This window comes from Fistularia commersonii, chromosome 13 (genome assembly GCF_037954325.1).
Source record: "Fistularia commersonii isolate RoL2024-O1a breed Wild chromosome 13, RoL_Fcom_v1.0, whole genome shotgun sequence".
Lineage (NCBI taxonomy): Eukaryota > Metazoa > Chordata > Actinopteri > Syngnathiformes > Fistulariidae > Fistularia > Fistularia commersonii.
The window spans coordinates 7858599-7877405 of record NC_141296.1 but is presented as its reverse complement, the minus strand read 5'-3'; the positions used below and the strand labels follow the sequence as shown (position 1 = coordinate 7877405).

Here is an 18807-nt window from a genome sequence, read left to right as displayed (position 1 = left end):
TTTGTGACAAGCTAAGAGTCAAGGAATGCATAACAAGTACAAGCAACAACACCCATTATAAAAAGGGACAGAATGAGAGAATGGTTTGTGTGCATGCGTATGTGTGTACGTGTGAAATTAAAATACATGATGATAAGAAGTTTAATTCAACACCAAAGAATAAATCATATTTACGCAGTGTATTTATAATATGTTATAATGCAAATCGTACTATAAATTATGTCTCTTGCATCTGCCATGGCACATTCAATTCTAATGAAACCCTACTGATACAGGATAGTAGTAGTGGAAAATATGTGTTTAAATATCTCTTCTCTTTTTTTCATCTTTTCTCATCCATGTCTCCTCACGATTACAAGTCCATGTATGCTACTCAGGAAAAGATCATCTGGTTCATTGACCAATGGTTTTCGGATGTAGAGCGATATCAACTGTGCTGGGATTGTCTTCAGCTGCCACTTTTTGGTACGAGTTGGCATGGATGGAGTAAAGGGGATGATGTGGCTGTATCAGTCATGCGTTAGATATGCTGCAGCTGTTTTCAGAGAACAGCTGTACGTGGGCAAGGGAGAAATATTTCCCTTTCTTGCTTTTAAAGAAAAAAAGCTTGTATTGACTCATGAAGTAGAAATGTTGCCAGACCCCTTCAAGGCATCACAGGAAAATTAACAAAAGAAACCAAACATGTTTACTTTGCAGTTTGCTGCTTGACAATGTTCAACACAGTCATCAGGCTTCAAGGCAAAGATGAGTTCAGAATTTCACTCTGAACTCCAGATGGCTTCACTGGAAGCCAGAAAGGGCCAGTACCCTCCGTTCCACCTCGTATGCGTACACAGCATGTGTTTTTGTCAAAGGCCAGAATCCTTCATCTGTTTCTTCCTCTCCGTCCTCAGCATGGCAGCTGCAGCTCATCGCAAAACTACAATATGTACCAGGTGTGTGTCAGTACCCGGGATAATGTGTTCACAAAACTTTGCTCACAATTTGTTTTTAATGGATTTTTTGGTAGCTTCCCTGATATGTAAATATATTTCTTTCCAATTTAAATATGACACAAACATAAATACAGCGGGTACCTTAGAAAAGATAAAGATAAATCAGTGTCTCCAACTATTTCACTTGATAATGGGTCTAAAAACTCTTGAAAAGTGTGTGGCTTATTAACAGGGTTGGTAACTACATGATGACCAAAATTTCATTAATGCACTTTCATACCATTTGAATGAAGAGAATAAAATATGCATCGAAAGCCAATATACTGTATATCCTGGGTCTCTGCGCTTGCACCTACACACTGGAATCTTTTTTTATTTAGATTTTCTGTTATTTAGCCTCAGGGAGGTTTATTATTATGCCTTACATTTACAAATCAAGTTGCGTTTTACGCGCGAGAGAGAGGCCAGGAGATGATCATAGCACCCAAAGCCATTGAATACACAGACGCAATACTTAATAATGACTGCATTTACTCAGAACACTTTTCAACAATCATCAAATCCAGATACTTTTCAAAAACCCAACATCACCCAAGGGGAAGGATTTGTGTATCCCAAGGACAGAACATTATAACACAAAGTTGAAAATGTGACGAATGCTGTTAAGGGCAATTAAGATTGTGAAGACCTCTACACTGGTGACACAAAACAACCTCTGAACAAACAAGTGGCGCAACAAAAGAGAGACACTTCTTCAGGACACGACTCAGCACCTGTCACACCTGAAGGACAAGGGCCACCCCTTTGACAAATACAATGTCTGCTTTCTGGCCAGAGAAGAAAGATAGTTTGAGAGAGCAGTCAAAGAGGTCTGGAAAGACCTTCACTGAGCTACAACTCAGTCACTGACCGAACAAACCCTTTCAATTTAGACTAACACCCAACCCCAGCTGGTATAAACCCAAAACTCCATAGTCTGTTACAAGTGAAGAAGACCGAGGGATGAGAGTCAAAACATTTTCAAGATGAAAGACAGAAAGAAACAAGTCCAGTTGCCACAATGGCATTTGACAATAAAATGACTGCATTGTTATCATATTATCCTGTACTATGACACTCAAACCTTCCTAAACACAGTCCAAGAAGTTCCAGAGGGAAACTCAAGGAATGAGCAAGCATCTGTCTGGGAAGAGGTCCAGCTGCAATGTGCTCATCTGTTTTACAAATGGTGGCATATGTGCAGTTATGTCTCCCCCAGCTGGTCACTTCACTATAAATGCTGTTGGACGGGCTGCTCCATTAGATACACAGAATGGATAACATTTTGATTCTACCATTCATTGCGCCCTTGCATCAGAACACAATGATGAAAGTTGGTTAACTACTTTTATAAATCAATATTCAGTTGTGTGCACTGGACTCACAATAGGCTCATAATATGTTAATATACTAAACAGGTGAGCAGGAGGTTTTAGCAAAATATGCCTGAAAGAGATGCCAAGTTGTACTTAAATAAAGACTAAAAAAATCTGCAATCAAGCTCAGAATTTTACCCTAAATTCCCAGTGATGGTATTTTTTATGGCAATAACTTTCTCCCAGGTACAACATTTCACTCTCAGCAGTTTCATTAGAATTGATAACAGCCACCTTTTCAATATTTTCTAAAGATAACAGAACATCAGGATGAAGATGCTGTGACACTTATAACATTTAATACTGCTGCTGATAGAAATGTAGAATATGAGCTCTGATTGTGTAGCTTACACAATCAGAATCCTTAAAATGGAGTGCTTTTACACATCACCACTGACTGTGTAAATTTAATATCCACTTACAGTTATAATATAAAAGTCTGACAACCATCTTGAATTATTGCCTCAAAAATCAACCTTAAACAATCAATCATTAACAAAAACATAAAAATTCTCAATTGCATGATTGTTAATTTCCAGATAAAAAAATTGAAAAACAAATATAAATATATCAGCATCAGCTGTCTTCAGTATATCATTGTCTGATATTGTCTCCACATCAAGAGTGACCAGCATCACTCTGATTAAAAGAGGGGAAATAGCCAAATCTATCAAACATTTTTTGAGCTTACTACTTACGAGAAGAAAATCTTATGTTTTCCCTTTGTCTTTCAACAAACACAGAAATCTTCAATTCTTTATACTGACCATGTTACAGAGAAGGTTTTCTTTCATAAAGACTGAAACTCACTCAGCACGGTACTGTGATAGAGATGCCCACAGACATCTCAGTTACTCATTAAATGGAGTGCTGGATAGAAATATTCATCATATTTTATCACTGTTTAATTTTAGCATTATAATGATACAGTGTGGAAGTCGCAAGATTTCAAAGTCATGACCACAGCCAAAGTATTTTCTGAAAAAAAAAATCTTTAATGAGGCAGTTTGTCCGCAATAACATGCTGCATGGGCATAAAATCTGGTGCAAACCGTTAATAAGCCAGTATTAAAAGATGTCTCTTGGGCACCGTGGATGCTTGCAGCTTTCTTGTAAATGACTCCAAAGCTTCAATTCTTTGATAACAATAATTATGATGATATACCCACAACACTTCATGCGAAGCATTAGTGTAAAACCCAACAATACAATATCAAACTGGGCCATACGAAAAGAAAGCAAAGAAAATTCAAATAAGGCAAGACCTAATTTTTTTCTCAATTGAAAAAGACCTCCTTACACCCGCACTACTTCACATTAAGTCCTCCTTCAGTTTCCCTTCTCTTCTCTGCCCTTCTCTTTTCATGTAAAGGGAATACACTCAGTTTCATACAAGTACTATAAACACAGAAACCGTGAGCAGGCGCACATGTTTGAAGGTCTGCTGTTTTACAAGGAGCTGCTCATTTGTATGCAAAGATATGATGATTCACAGACATGTAATAAAATCAAAATCATCAGCATACCAGCATGGCCTTATCTTTTCTTATGTAGCGCTGCCTATACATAAGCACATTTGGAATCTCTCACTGTACCATTACATGAATTCAAATAACTATCCGTATCAGTGGCTTTATGTAGTGATGTGAGAAATGCAAAACCAAAGTATTAGAAAATGGGGGTGGAGGGGTGAGAATCTCAGTCAGGGTCGAAGAAAAAAAAAACAACCTGTGGGTGGTCATTGTGGTTGACCACAATGTTTTGTTGGTCACAAAGCAAAGAAAATGTTTGTGGTGACATCAGTATCCTTCCTCAAAACCACCTCATGTGATTTCTATCAAGAGGGCTGCGGGAAGAGGAGATGGAGGAATAGCTGAGAAGGAAGGAGGAGGGGAAAGGAGAGAGAGAGAAAGGATGGTCATGCACTTACTAGCAGACACCCACACACACTTTCTCACCACACACTGCATATGCTGCATGCACAACGGAGCACCTGCTTTGTTGCCACTCTTTTTAGCCGGTTTGAGACAATGCCTTCCCATGGCTGGCTGCTAGTTTTAACTCTTGCTACGCTGACAGGTAAAAGTTTCTCTTTCTTCTCACTGAGCTCTGCATGGTGAAACTGCACAGTTACAGGTGGGGCAGAACAGAAGATCGAGAATTGTCTTTTGTGTCCATACAGGACCGAGTACTAATGAGTAAACAAATTGTTATTGGATTTTATGAAACCATGCAACTACTATTTTTTTTTCTTCTGCTGGTTGCTCTATCCATGCATATATTTGCATAAAACTTGGCTTTGAAAAGTGCACGAATTTATACTGTAAAAACAGATCAAAGTTTTAAAATGTTGATGAACTGTATGACTTGTGGTTTATACACAGCTACAAAGGAGCACCAAAGAATTCTTTAACTGAATTTGTTGTGTAACTGTGACAACCACTTTGGCTTAAAATATGTAACAGAATATATTACCAATTACAAAGACTCCGATTCACATAGTTTAGCTCGTTTACTGTCGCTTTTTAAGGTATTTTGTCACTACACTCGTCTGATTCCAGGAAAAACCACTGCGGCTGCCGTTGCTTATGAATCAACTGAGAGGAACTGCACTATATCTCCACCAGTAAGCTCAGAATGGGATAAGTGGGCACATTATGTGATTTAAAGGGTTAATGAGTAATTATGACAGGGAGGTTTATGACAAGTCTATTTATATCACATTACACAGTTATTTACAATAAACTGACAAATAGATAAAGGGTTGGAGAAAATTTGAGAATAAAATGCACATGGTCAGATTAAAATGATGGAAAATAAGATGGAATATGACAAAATATAAAAACCTTAAACAACAAATGAGTCATAAGGTTCCACAGAATTAAAGATTAGTTCTAAAAGACTCAGTCCCCATAATAAGATAAATAAAAATACCACTGAGTTACCAAGGATTTTCCTATTATGAAAGACATTGCATGCCTTCGAAACAGTTGTGGTTAATGATTTCTGCACACATATGACAGTAAAGATCACTTTGCCAGATACTGAAAAGAAATGATTCAGCACTCTGATTTAATGAAATGTTCTCACTTTTCTCCCTGGTTGTTTGTGTGTGTTACAGTACCTCCCCAGCACAGTAAAAAATACCACTCTCTTGCTGTTGGAGTTACGAGAGCAAATGCTTTCATTGAATATCCCTGCCTACATTATCCCGGGCACTGACACACACCTGGTACATCTGCTTGCCATCCTAATTAATTCATAATGATTTATACGGGTGTGTGTGTGATGCCAATTTATGTCTCTTTGGCAGAGCGAGTATATTGCACCACGTGATGCCAGGTTGGCCTTCATGACAGGCTTTACAGGCTCTGCAGGTAAAATCTTTTTATGCCTTTTGTCTTGTCCTCCTCCACTTTCCCATGACTAAACGCCCCCCTGTCTGTGTGCCTTGCAGCTCCTCTACTTTCTTCCCACATCCTCACATTGCAGCCTTTCTACTGTTCACTTTGTTTCATTGCCTCTGTCCACTCAGTGCATCATCGCATCCACATTTATCGGCAGCCTCATTTGCAATATGACTTAGCGCGTAAATCACTGCTTCAGCATAACAACCGTGACCTAAAAATTAATGAACGGAAATGTTTCTCCCCACCATATCTTTATTGATGAAAGGCTCAAACAATGTTTAGTCATGTCACAGTTACACGAGAATCCTTGGAAAAAAAAAAGATTTTCTCTCATTTGGCTCATTAAAGATTATTTCACAGTTCCACATTATAATTTAACCCACGGGACTGGATTCTGGGAGTAGATGTACAGTGGTATTTGAATCTATCTTTCACATAAAGGTGTAGCAGTAGAATATAAAGCAGATAACACTCCCTGAATAAATATCCGTCCTGCATCACCAGATTGCTATCTTCCCCTCGTTTCCGCTTAACCTTCCCGTTATCCCACACGTGTATATTTTTCAAGATTAGCTGGCCCATTACACATTGTTCTGACATTTATAGCCATCTGTAATTCAGTGTCACCAGCACCCCCCCTAACACTGTTGGCATCCCATCTCCTTACAGGCACTGCCGTAGTTACTCAGACCAAGGCCACACTATGGACAGACAGCCGTTACTGGGTTCAAGCAGAGAGACAGATAGACTGCAATTGGGAGCTGGAGAGAGATGGTGGGCAGATCATATGGTTTTTCTAACATAATAGGACAACACAAATTTTGCAACTTTAAGACCTTGCTGACAAAGGCTCAGTTAATTTATCAAGATCTACACGGTAGCAACAGTGTGTGTTACTACGACAACAGAAAATACTCAAAATAATGGACATTTTAATGCATTAAACACACATCAGCTTTTATTTGGGTTGAGGATAAGTAATGTTACTTAAAACAGATGTGTACTAAAACACTATACTGCAATGTAATGAGAGTCAACCAAATGAAGGTATACATTCAGACCTGACATAGTAGTACATTGAAAACGCCAGTGTGGTCAGGAGGGAAAAATTATAAATCCTCCATCAATTTAATGATGTACCTTGTGGTTTTCTATCTATCAATGATTGGTGTTTTCATCATAGTAAGTCAAAAAAAACACACCACAGTTACTTAAAAGACACATTGCAATGCCTTAGCGGCGTTATGATGCTTCTTCATTACTGGAAACTGCTGTCATTCCTCCCCTACATCATAGTTAAAAAGTGTAGGACAAATGCAATATAGTCCCTTAAAATAATTCTATTAGTAGCTTAAATATATTGTCCAGAACAATTACAATACTGTTTAGGTAGTGATATTTCGCTGTATTGCATTTATTCATTGCTTTTTTTCTCACATAGTGGTTATTATATCTTTAGGGCTTTTAAGTAAGATGTATTGATATGATTCAAAAGCTATACAGTTTGTTGAATCTCAACCAGATTCACATTGAACATACTGTATAGCTGAAGGGTAGACATTAAAACGAAATAAACAAGGAAAATAGCGTACCTTGAAAAAAAAACATTAAGGTAAGAAAGAACTTTAATTTACTGCACATGACCATTAATAAACAGCTGGGTTCTATTTTGCTGATGAATGATTATAAACATCAGAGCATAAAGTGGATGCTATAATTCTTTGCAATGTTACATATTACAGAGCACTTTGATGCACATTTGATATACTGTAAATATCATACTGCAGTGAGGCACTGCAGCATTCACCATTGCATGACTATTCAGTCACATCCTATAATGTCTGTAATAACTTGGCTACCTCCTGTCATGTGTGATGACTCCCAGCATCCGTCAGAAGCATTACGGAGTGGCTCATTTCTGAGGTCCCATCCGGCGGCGAAATAGGCTTTGATCCGTTTCTCTTCTCCCTCAGTAAGTGTTTGCTGTCAATTCGTTCTGTCAGTCCAGATTAACATTTATAAACAGCGTTCGTGTGTGAATGTTAAATTATTGATACTGCTTGCAGAGGCCAAAGCAAACCGTTTTTCTGTGATTTACTCTGTTCTGTTAATGCATTGATCTTCAATTTCCTCTGCAAGAAACTCAGGAAGACTACACCATCGGGCTTGACGCAAGTAATCGCACCCTCAGGTCTATTCCAAGTAACCTGGTCGACCAAGTGTGGACAACCAGACCTCAGATCCAAGCAGATAACCTGACCATCCTCCCGGACAGAGTCATTCGTGGGTTGTTTGTTTTGTTTTTTTATTATGTGCGGGAGACTTGGTGTCCATACACTCACGAAACACACACAATGGGATCTGCCTGTGCTTTTCTACTTTATCTATGTGCTGATAAATACCTGCAAACTCGACAAAGAGAGATAAACAGCACCACAAACACAGCCATAAACAGCCCATCCAGCCAATAGATCAAATACAAAAAAAGACAATCGGCTCCAGACATAGTGTGTTCAGACGCTTGTGGGTATTATTAGACTTTATGGTCAAACAATTGGCAAATGTAGGCAAATGGAAGACATGAACTAATGGAGACCGTCATAAAGCAAATGGCTATATGTCTCTGTGTGTGTGTGTGTGTGTGTGTGTGTGTGTGTGTGTGTGTGTGTGTGTGTGTGTGTGTGTGTGTGTGTGTGTGGTTGTGTGTGTGTGTCTTTAAGTGTCTTTGTCTATGTTGAAGGAAATAATGTTTTATTTTTTGGTGAATAATCAGCTCCCAGATGAATATGCATGTCAAAATGGAGGGCTAAACCTCATCTATATGTTTTTTTTACAGAGCGGTCCTGGCAGGATAAAGTGTCTCAGATCCGGGCACAGATGAAAGTCAACCCATACGAGCCCACAGCTCTTCTGCTGTCAGCACTCGATGAAACAGCCTGTAAGCAATATCATGTAAACATCCTCCTACAAATGTAGAGTTCACATGAGGCAGTGATAAATACTGTGCACTATGATATAAGGGATACAGTCACAGACAAAAACAAAACGTACTCCTGAAATAATGAAATTATGATGAAATGAAATATTCAGAGATAAAGCAATGCACAGTGGCCTCATGTAGCATGAAGATGAAATCGGGCCACATTACCCTGCCATTTAAATAATATCACCTGTAAAAAAAAATGAGGGGGACTAATACATTTCTGATATACCTGACTAATGCTGGAGATAAAGTGTTCTGCATTAACTAACGACAGTATTTCTGTTTTTTCAAGGGCTGTTTAATCTACGTGGCAATGACATCCCATACAATCCCTTCTTCTATTCCTATACCCTATTGACATTGGATGAGATTTGGTAAATCTGCTTGTCTGTGTTTATGTTGGAACATTCTTGTTTTTTTTAACATTCACATTTTTTCCCTCATATAAACGACCCCCTTACCTCAGTTTAAATTTATTTCCACCATACCTTGAAATCTACTAGGCTCTTCCTCCACAAATCCAGAGTGACAGAAGAATTGAAAGTATACCTGAACACCTCCTGTGAGGGACCCCTTTGTGTGCAGTTAAAAAACTACGACTCTGTCCTGGATGACCTCAAGATCTATGTGGATCAGCCGAGGGTGAAAGTGTGGATTGGTACAGAGTATACAAACTACGCACTTTATGAGATCATAAAACCAGAGGTACATCCACTCAATTTTGTCTTGATGTATTTTTTTATTGGGTACCTGAGCAGTTTTGAAATTCTTTTATCTTTTGGCTATTTGACTTTCATTGTTTTGAAATGAATTTTCATTGCTGAATATATTCCATCAAGGATTCATCTCTTGGAGTAAATTTACCCCAGATCTATTTATATTATCATTCGGGGGAAGGCATTGGGAGGGCAGGGGGGTGGGGGGTGGGGGGGTGGGGGTGGGGGGGCAGTGATAAAAATAATTTTATTTCAGGAATAGCAGAATTAAACCTTTAATTATTTAAATCATCCTGTATCCTGAATCCTGTAGGACAAACTAATGACAAGCTCCTACTCTCCTGTGTTGATCACAAAAGCAGTGAAAGATGAAACTGAGCAGCGAATCTTAAGAGAAGCTCATGTAAGTCATCACACACACACATGTACACACACACACACAAGCACCCAAGATAGAAAAAGACCTGAAAGTTTAAAGGACTATTCATGGGGGGGGCATATTATATGCTATAATATCAATTGTGTGGACTTAGAGAAAAAGTACAGATACACAGCCAAATACTTAGTCGAAATATCAAAATAGGGAATATCAATAGGGAAATTTGCAACCACCTGAAAATTTGCTCATACCTGACCTAATCACTCAAAAAGAATTGCCTGAATTAATTTGTTTATTCGGCGCTGCTGTTCTGTCAAGGTGAGAGATGCTGTTGCAGTTATACAGCTACTGATGTGGCTGGAGAAGGCTGTGCCGGCGGGAAAGGAAACAGAGTTGACAGCTGCAGAATACGTCAGAATATGTCGCAGGTGAATGTGTGTATTTAATACAAAGGCAGACATTCAAGTCATACTATTGTTTATGATTTTTATGAAGATGACCTAAAATTAATATCATTGCAGCAAGCAGAAAGATAGTAGAGGACAGAGCTTTGAGACAATCTCTGCAAGTGGACCCAATGCTGCACTTGCACATTACAGGTAAGTAGCTCACCTTCTCAGGCAGAGCCCTTATAATGTACACCACCCTCGTTCTCGTCTTTATGTTTCATTTAAAATCATACATCCCTCTCTAAACATTAATATATGAATTGCTGCCCTTGCCCCGTATGGTTGGATGGATGGATGGATGGATGCATGGATGGATGGGCCATGGGAAGTTCAAACAGAGTCAGTAGTGCAAATCTGGAATTCACTTGATTGATTTTCTAGTCTTCATGCTATTCTTGGACTACATTGTTTTGACTTACATGCCATTTCATTGTTCATGTTTTTTTGTGACGTAGCCCTACAAATGAGACGAGTAGGAGACTAACAATTAATGAGATGTACCTGCTGGACTCCGGTGGACAGTATCTGTGAGTAAAATCAGACAGAATTACTTAATTATATATCCCTGGCATTTAAAATGACATCTCTGGTCTGTCATTTTTAGAGATGGAACCACTGATATCACTCGTACAGTTCACTGGGGAACTCCAACCACAATGCAAAAGGTAAATCTTTTCAAAATCGAACAGTAATTTTTGTTTGTGTCCAAATATGAAATGGCCAGCACTATTTCATTATTGTTGTATTATTGTAATTATGTTAATTCAAAAACACGGAATGCAACCTATATAAATTTCTTAAAAAAATCAGTTCCAATAATACAATTTCTACACAAGTAACAACATTTTAACTTGCAGGAAGCCTTCACCCGAGTGCTTATGGGAAACATTGAAATATCACGTACTATATTTCCTTCAGGAACAAGAGGTAAGAATAAAATATATTCAATAAAATTCTTCTTTGGTCATCTATTAGAGATTTATTTCTATTTTGCAATTGCTGGAACTGAGCATATGTTGTTTGTGCAGCAGGATGCTCCATAATCAGCTCTTTTATTTTTATTTTTCTGAAAGGTGTGAACATGGAAATGCTGGGCCGACGGGCATTGTGGGAGGTTGGTTTGAACTACGGCCATGGCACAGGACACGGTGTTGGAAACTACTTCGGAGTTCATGAGTGTATGTACACTAATGATTTCCTAAATGTTTCTCCATCAGCTCAGGTTGAACAGAAATTACCACATGTAGTGTTAGTAGAGTCAACAATTAAAACAGAAGTACTCAGAAAGAGAAGTGTGCACAGTTTTTAAATCAGCCTTGCACAGAATGGGAGAGTGTAGCACATCTCACTTCATTCTTAGTTTGTGACCGGTGATCATGTTCTTGAGAAAATGCAGGATGGAATTAATTTAGTCGAAATGAGGATTTACATTTTAAGTAGGTGAATATGTTTGGATATGACATTCAGAGTGTATTAAATAGTTTGTTTATTATAAGAAGTTAATAAACAACATATGACAAGTGGAAGGATTTGAGAGGAGAGCTGATAGTTTATGTTTCAAGTCTGTTGTAATATGGACTTATTAAGATATGGATGTGTAATGTAAGGATCAGTAGCATAGTATGCATCAAACAACCTCGATTTTCAAAAAAATAGTTAAATGTCAAAGCAGTTTTCCAAAGAAAAGAGTGGAGTCATTGTGGATCAACTATAATCTGGCATTACTGGAGATAAAAGAGCAGACGCATTGGAAAGAAGAAGCAGTCAAAAGGGGGAGTTAAAATTAACATTTGGATCAACAAGCTCAGTCGGAAAAGCTGTAGTGTGGAGAAAAGTAAATCTTGAGCCAAAGCAACGCTGCAGAATTCAGCACAAGGGCAATATTTGTAGTCAAGCCAGAGTAGGACTTTGTTTTACAGATAGACAAAAAGCATTCAAAGAAGCAGGCTGAATTTAATCTGTATTGTACATTTTTCACTCCAGGAAATCATTCAACATATTTTTAAGTTTTTCTACTTAACTTGCTCTTTTTCAAGAGTAACCTAATCATGATGGGGTTTTTGGACAGAATCCAGCAGCTGTGAAAAAAACATACTAAATGATAGAGAGAATACTGTGGAGATTAAATGAATCTGAAATCTATGTTTAAGAACTTCTGAGCTTGAAAAATGATTTCCAGTGCATTAAGCACTGAAAGAGAGCAGAGCTTGAAATTGAAAGAAATGCATCTCCATGGAATTCAACCACCACGAAACCTCAATGAAATGGTAGAAATTTGAAGCCAGAGATTTGAATGCACGCCCACACGAAACACGCACGTGTACGCACACAAACTCACAGATACTTATGGCACACGCACTCGTAACACATGAACGTTTCACAATTATCTAACAGAGCCTAAATGATTCTGCAAAACATCCATCTTTCTTTCCCTCAATCCAGCTATAGCTTGCATTTTTTTCAGTCATTTTCAGCTCCAAGTGATTTCTGTTGCAAAAATGTATATTTTAGTATCATGTCTGTGGAGGCTCTCAGTCATCCAAGTCATGGCAAATTCTTGTCGAAATCTTTTTGTCATGGCAACTGGACTTTAATTTTTTTTACTTGAGGACGTTTCACCCCTCATCCGATAGGTTTCTTCAGTTCTAAATAACAAGATGATTTCGACAGGAATATTATCGTATTACTTCTCTAATCCTGCAAGAAATTTCAATCATGTAGCCCAGGGGTGTTTATATTGAATTATATGTCATACATATTCAGTGCGAACAAATTTATTTCTGATTATTTTCAAAAAGTAAAACATATTTTGGGTAAAAATTACAGAACAGTTAAACAATATAAATAAATGAAATATCCAAATATTAATTCAGAATATATTTTAAGTTTAATGTCTTGCTCTGTGCTTTTGAATAAATTGAATAATAAAATAGTGTTATTGCTGTATGTCTTCAGGGCCAGTTGGTTTTCAAAGCAACAACATTCCATTCAGAGCTGGCATGTTTACATCAATAGGTGAGTTTTTTGTTATTGTTTTTGTTTTATTTGGGGGATTTTTCTCTAACTTTTCAAAACTATGTTCAATTCAAGACTCATTTTTAGGGAGATTAACTCCCTAAAAATATCACCCTATTTTGGTGTGTTTTTCTTTTTTCTTTCCTCCTGTTCATTCATTAAATCATTTACTTTTCTTTGTAAGAACCTGGTTATTACAAGGAGAATGACTTTGGGATTAGGATTGAAGATGTTGCAGTGATTGTACCCATCACCACAAAGGTAGACGCAGTGCAGTCATTGCTCTGATGCTGGTGTTACATTCATTGTTTGCATAACAGTTGTTTGTGAGTAACTGCTGGCTCCATTTCCTTTTCATTTCAGTACGGTCATAACTACTTGACCTTCGATACAGTTTCATTGGTGCCATATGACAGAAAGCTGATTGAAACCTCTCTTCTTAGCCCAGTGCAGGTAAATGTATATTTTTAATGTGTTCTAAAATTTTGATTCGTCATTCATCATAATCATTAAATGCCCATAGAAAGACATTACCTGCAATATATATTTCTTCCTTCTCGACATACATAATCGGTTTCCTGTCTAACTTTGTAAATACCCCTGCTTAAAGCACATTTGATATGGAAATATGTTTCGGTTTGTGTTGATGGCATTTGGTTTCCTTTCAGAAAAAAAACTGTTTTCACTCGAGGTTAAATCCTCTCTGCCACTCAGAGATACAAAAACAGCACTCTGACATGAAATCTGTCTGTATTATGTTCCCTTTTGTCCAAAGTTGAACATGATTTCCGATTGAATACAGAATTGTCTTGCTATGCCACTCTCCTGTACTGTTTTATATTGATTGACCACTGAAGAACATTTGAAATTTGAGTATTACACAAAAATAACTGCGCCGTCTGATAGCTGTTGCTTGTGACGACAGTCACGCATGTCCTCATGTAGTTTCGCTATAACGAAATGCAAAACCCAACACTTCTTCTAAGTCCCTGCTGGTTCATCAATATTTGACCCAAAATAGACTTAAGATGGGATCTTAAATCCTGATTTTTTTTCTTGTATTGGATTTGTTTTGGATTTATAATTATATCATACTATATTAAATCATAATTACTTTAGTTTATGCCTTTGGAAGGCAGACTATATTTTGAAAGTTGTCTACACAAACACAAGTTCTTAGCATTTGGAGTTGAATTAATTCAGGGTAATTAATCCAGGGTGGGTGGAATATTAAATTCACCACACAGATTTTTTTTTTAAACATCTAAATGTCATATACTAGCAATGATTATATTAAGGTCCAAACAATTTCTTCTCCTTTCAGCTGCAGTGGCTGAACAACTACTATGAGACTATCAGAAAGCTGGTCGGTACAGAGCTGGAAAATCAGGGGCTGCATAAGGAGAAGGAATGGATGCTTAAAAATACAGAACCTTTCGTTGCACCTGGATCTTCTGCCTCTGTCCTTTCCACCTCCATGACGATTGTTTGTCTGACCACCTCTTTTCTCCACAACATAATTTGAGCAGCTTATTTCTGTTGCAGTGTCTCGATTTCCTGCAGGCCAGTTCTACCACTATGCAGCCTCTGCTGAAAATCATACAGCTATACTATGCTGGGAAAGACACTGTAATTTATTTCAGTTTTAAACTAAAGGATATATTTGTTTAATAAATTTAATAGGTGATTAAATAAGTGATATTGTGACATTCAAATTGAAATGTTCCTTTTTTGTGATCTTTGCTGTTGTTAGCTTTGACCAGATTATTTCATTTCTATAGCAATAAATTAACATTTTAATGACAGTGAAGAATGTTCATCAGGACTTCAGGACTTCTTTTAAATCAGCTATTCAAAATGCGTGAATCAGATGAGTGACTATTTGATATGGAGAATTATTTATGAAGAACAACATGTGTATACAAATTTGAGATATTTTACTTTTACTCATTTTTAATTTTGGATGACTTTGTACTCTCCCTACACTTCTCCAGGGGCTAGAGAATCAAGTCATCATTCAGACTTGTGTTTTAATTTCATGGACTTCCCCAAAATGTTTAAATGTTCATAATAATCATATTCTTTATTGAATTGAGGACATAGATACATATCTCTCTTTCAGTCATTTTGTAAAATGCAAATGGTGTACTATGACAAGCTGGAGCCAAAAGCCCAACACAAGAAGAAGTCGTCAATTTTTTGGTGAACTTCTTGTAAGACCTCAGAGCCATTAACAACAATACCAAAGACTGGGAGAACTGAGCTGATGATCACACTTTCTGAAGAAGACAGCCTGATCAGGGACACTGTTGGGTTGGGTGAGAAGCAAAGATACATCAGATGGGAGGAAAAATGGAAACACAGACACCATTTAAATAAATCTGCCCCCACGGACCTAATAACAGACTATGTCCGCAGCACATGCAACATAGTTTGTTGTTCAAAATCGTCTCGTTTAGTCACAGCAGATGCTGCAAAACAGTCTAAAAAAGCCTATCAGATGAAAGTCTCTCAGTTGCAGAAAAAGTATGAATAAACAACAAAACAAAACTCCCCACCAAACATGACTTCTACCCTGTACCAAAGACTTCTCCTTCCTCATAGTTGGACAAAACACACAAACTTGGCAACATAACTGACTCTACCCTCTCCTTCAAATCCCATATCTTCTTGTGTTGGGCTTCGATGATGACCATAATTTTCAAAAATATAATAATAACAATAATAATAATAATAATTGGATCCAATGATATTGATTATGATTAAGAGCATTACTGAAGATCTTTTTTTTTTCAAATATTTTCCACTCTATTTCCTATCTTTAGCATAAAATTGAGTCATTCAAATTAAGATTTTTCACAGAAAGCAAAAAAAACACATGTTGAAAAATTTTGATTCCACAGATTAAACTACCCAGAAGACTTTCGTGGCCAGAAGGATAAAGTATAATACTACTGATTTTAATCCATTCATTTTATCCATTCATTCATCATCTATACCCCATAAGCTAAGGAAAGTCAGGGCTGAGACCGAACACCAACTGGCTTCATTTCTGTGAGGACCTGCATACTGCCTCTGACAGTAGCCTCCCTACCATGAAATCCACTTACCAAGAATGAACTGCATTAGGCCAATGAGTCCTTTGCTTGTGTCCTTGAATACAACCTCCTGCTGCAGTCCTGGAAGGAGCCATACCCTATGACATTTGGGATGCACATTTATTATCCTGAACAAATAAAAACTGGAGAAGGGGGCAAGGCTTTTGCCTTAGTAATCCTAGGCGAGCTGCGGCTTTTAGCTGACCGTGTCTGCCTGTGAGCACAGTGTGAAATTAGGGCCAAGAGATCTATGATAGATATGATCTTGTCTTGACAGTCACTTGAGAAATGTTGCCTAGCATGTTTGCAATGCTATCATAGCACCGCCTAAGTTCATCAGATGCATGTTAGAGGGGCGCAACCCAAAAAATGCGTGGTCTGGATCACTCACCACTGGTTCTAGACCTACAGGCAGACCATCTCTTTGCTACAAGGACATCTGCAAGTAAGACCTCAGAGCCATTAACAACAATACCAAAGACTGGGAGAACTGAGCTGATGATCACACTTTCTGAAGAAGACAGCCTGATCAGGGACACTGTTGGGTTGGGTGAGAAGCAAAGATACATCAGATGGGAGGAAAAATGGAAACACAGACACCATTTAAATAAATCTGCCCCCACGGACCTAATAACAGACTATGTCCGCAGCACATGCAACAAAGTTTGTTGTTCAAAATCGTCTCGTTTAGTCACAGCAGATGCTGCAAAACAGTCTAAAAAAGCCTATCAGATGAAAGTCTCTCAGTTGCAGAAAAAGTATGAATAAACAACAAAACAAAACTCCCCACCAAACATGACTTCTACCCTGTACCAAAGACTTCTCCTTCCTCATAGTTGGACAAAACACACAAACTTGGCAACATAACTGACTCCGCCCTCTCCTTCAAATCCCATATCAATAATATCACCAGGATTTCATTTTTTGACCTCCTTTTTTGCACCCCTCTTTGCCATTCTAACACAGTAAAACTCTTTCAAGCCTTCAAAGCCTTGAAACTTGACTACTTTCACAAACATCCTGTATTGCCTTCCCTCAACTAATCTACAAAAACTACAATGCACACAGAACTCAGCTCCCCAGTTACTCAAAGCACCACAATCCCCTCTTTACCATCCTCCAACAACTCCACTAGCTCACTGCCCAGTATCATCCAGTGTACAAACTCATCCTTCTCATGTACAGAGCCCTCAATAACCTTGCCCCCTCCTGCCCACCTGACCTTCTCATTCCCCCTTCCCCCTCCCGTTGTCTTCAATCTGCCAACTCCAACCTCTTGACCCCCATCAACAGAATTAAGCAGAAAAACTGTAAGGGCCGAGCCCTCGCCTCAGCTGCCCCTACCTGCTGAAATTCCCTGCCGTCACACATCAGGAAATCGAACTCATTACCTATCTTCAAAGCACTACTGACAACCTATCTCTTCACAATGGCTTTCCCCCCAGCTCAAAAAGTCATTTATACTTCTTCTTTTTTCAATTTGTATCTATTATGCTGCAAAGAATCTTTGAATGACCCAAAAAGCACTGAATATATCAGATTTATGAGCATTATATTATTCAAAATCTCTGGGGTAAGCACTTTCCAAGGACCACCTGTCAAATAGGTAAAAATGGTGAACACATAGGCCCTAACTAGTAATAGTGTTAGTTTATGAATGGTCACATTAACCCATATGCTCAGACAAAATAAATGCAACAACTGTGTACAGGATTTTACTTCCACTTGCTACTTTCACCTGTGTATATGTTGTTTTGACAAGTTAGAATATAAACATCACCATTTCACTTGGGTTAATTGTCGACTTGAAATTTCAATGTACTTTTACAGCTATTCACATTTTCACTTTCCCTGTGCTCAGACCTGCAAACAAACTCGAACCACATCAATGTTAAACTTCACTTCTTTTCACACCCAGTTATTTTGTATTAATTCTGTCAGCGCATCATAGAGGTGTGAAAATGTTATGTTTGCATCAAGGCTTTCTACAAAAAAATTCACTTTCAATGATTCTTATACAGGACATGGTCTAGCAGTTCCATTTGGTGAACAGCTTTATGGTGAAGAAAAATACATATGAGTGTTTTTGCTGCTGTGTGTTTTTGTTTTGGCATTAGTATTCAATTTTGGTCTTTTATGTCATCAGGAAAAAAATACGATCAAACTACCAGTTTTTCAACAGTGGAAGTCTAATTTAAGAAACAGGTATTTACTTCAGAGAAGAAATATTTTTGCCAGCTTTAGTTTATTAATTTTATCTTTCATTTATTGAATCTTTTTATGGCATTACACACACCCAAATGGCACTGCAGTACATGCATTAGTTAACACTAAGTGATTCTTAATGTCAATTTGGAAATGCATGATTTTAAATCACAATGAAGTATTCTGACTTGAGTCGTTC

At 37.8% G+C, this 18807-nt stretch overlaps 1 protein-coding gene across 1 annotated transcript; it reads left to right on the top strand.

The window, feature by feature from the left end:
* The first annotated feature begins 4308 nt into the window (after window positions 1-4308).
* xpnpep2 (X-prolyl aminopeptidase (aminopeptidase P) 2, membrane-bound) lies at window positions 4309-15020 on the top strand. Its single transcript, XM_086158244.1, has 21 exons — window positions 4309-4432; window positions 4915-4979; window positions 5475-5585; window positions 5667-5730; window positions 6433-6537; window positions 7649-7735; window positions 7903-8046; window positions 8600-8701; window positions 9039-9120; window positions 9250-9451; window positions 9776-9865; window positions 10160-10269; window positions 10363-10440; window positions 10746-10817; window positions 10895-10955; window positions 11148-11217; window positions 11364-11468; window positions 13246-13305; window positions 13490-13566; window positions 13669-13758; window positions 14630-15020. Exons 1-21 carry the CDS (start codon window positions 4324-4326, stop codon window positions 14828-14830), a joined length of 2085 nt encoding a protein of 694 aa, XP_086014370.1. The 5' UTR covers window positions 4309-4323; the 3' UTR covers window positions 14831-15020.
* The last annotated feature ends 3787 nt before the right edge of the window (window positions 15021-18807 follow it).

Coding starts and splice junctions, on each gene's coding strand:
- xpnpep2 (XM_086158244.1), top strand. CDS start 4,324: ATGCTGCATGCACAACGGAGCACCTGCTTTGTTGCCACTCTTTTTAGC. Junction 5,731..6,432: donor AGGCTTTACAGGCTCTGCAG/GTAAAATCTTTT, acceptor ATCTCCTTACAG/GCACTGCCGTAGTTACTCAG. Junction 9,866..10,159: donor GAATCTTAAGAGAAGCTCAT/GTAAGTCATCAC, acceptor TGTTCTGTCAAG/GTGAGAGATGCTGTTGCAGT.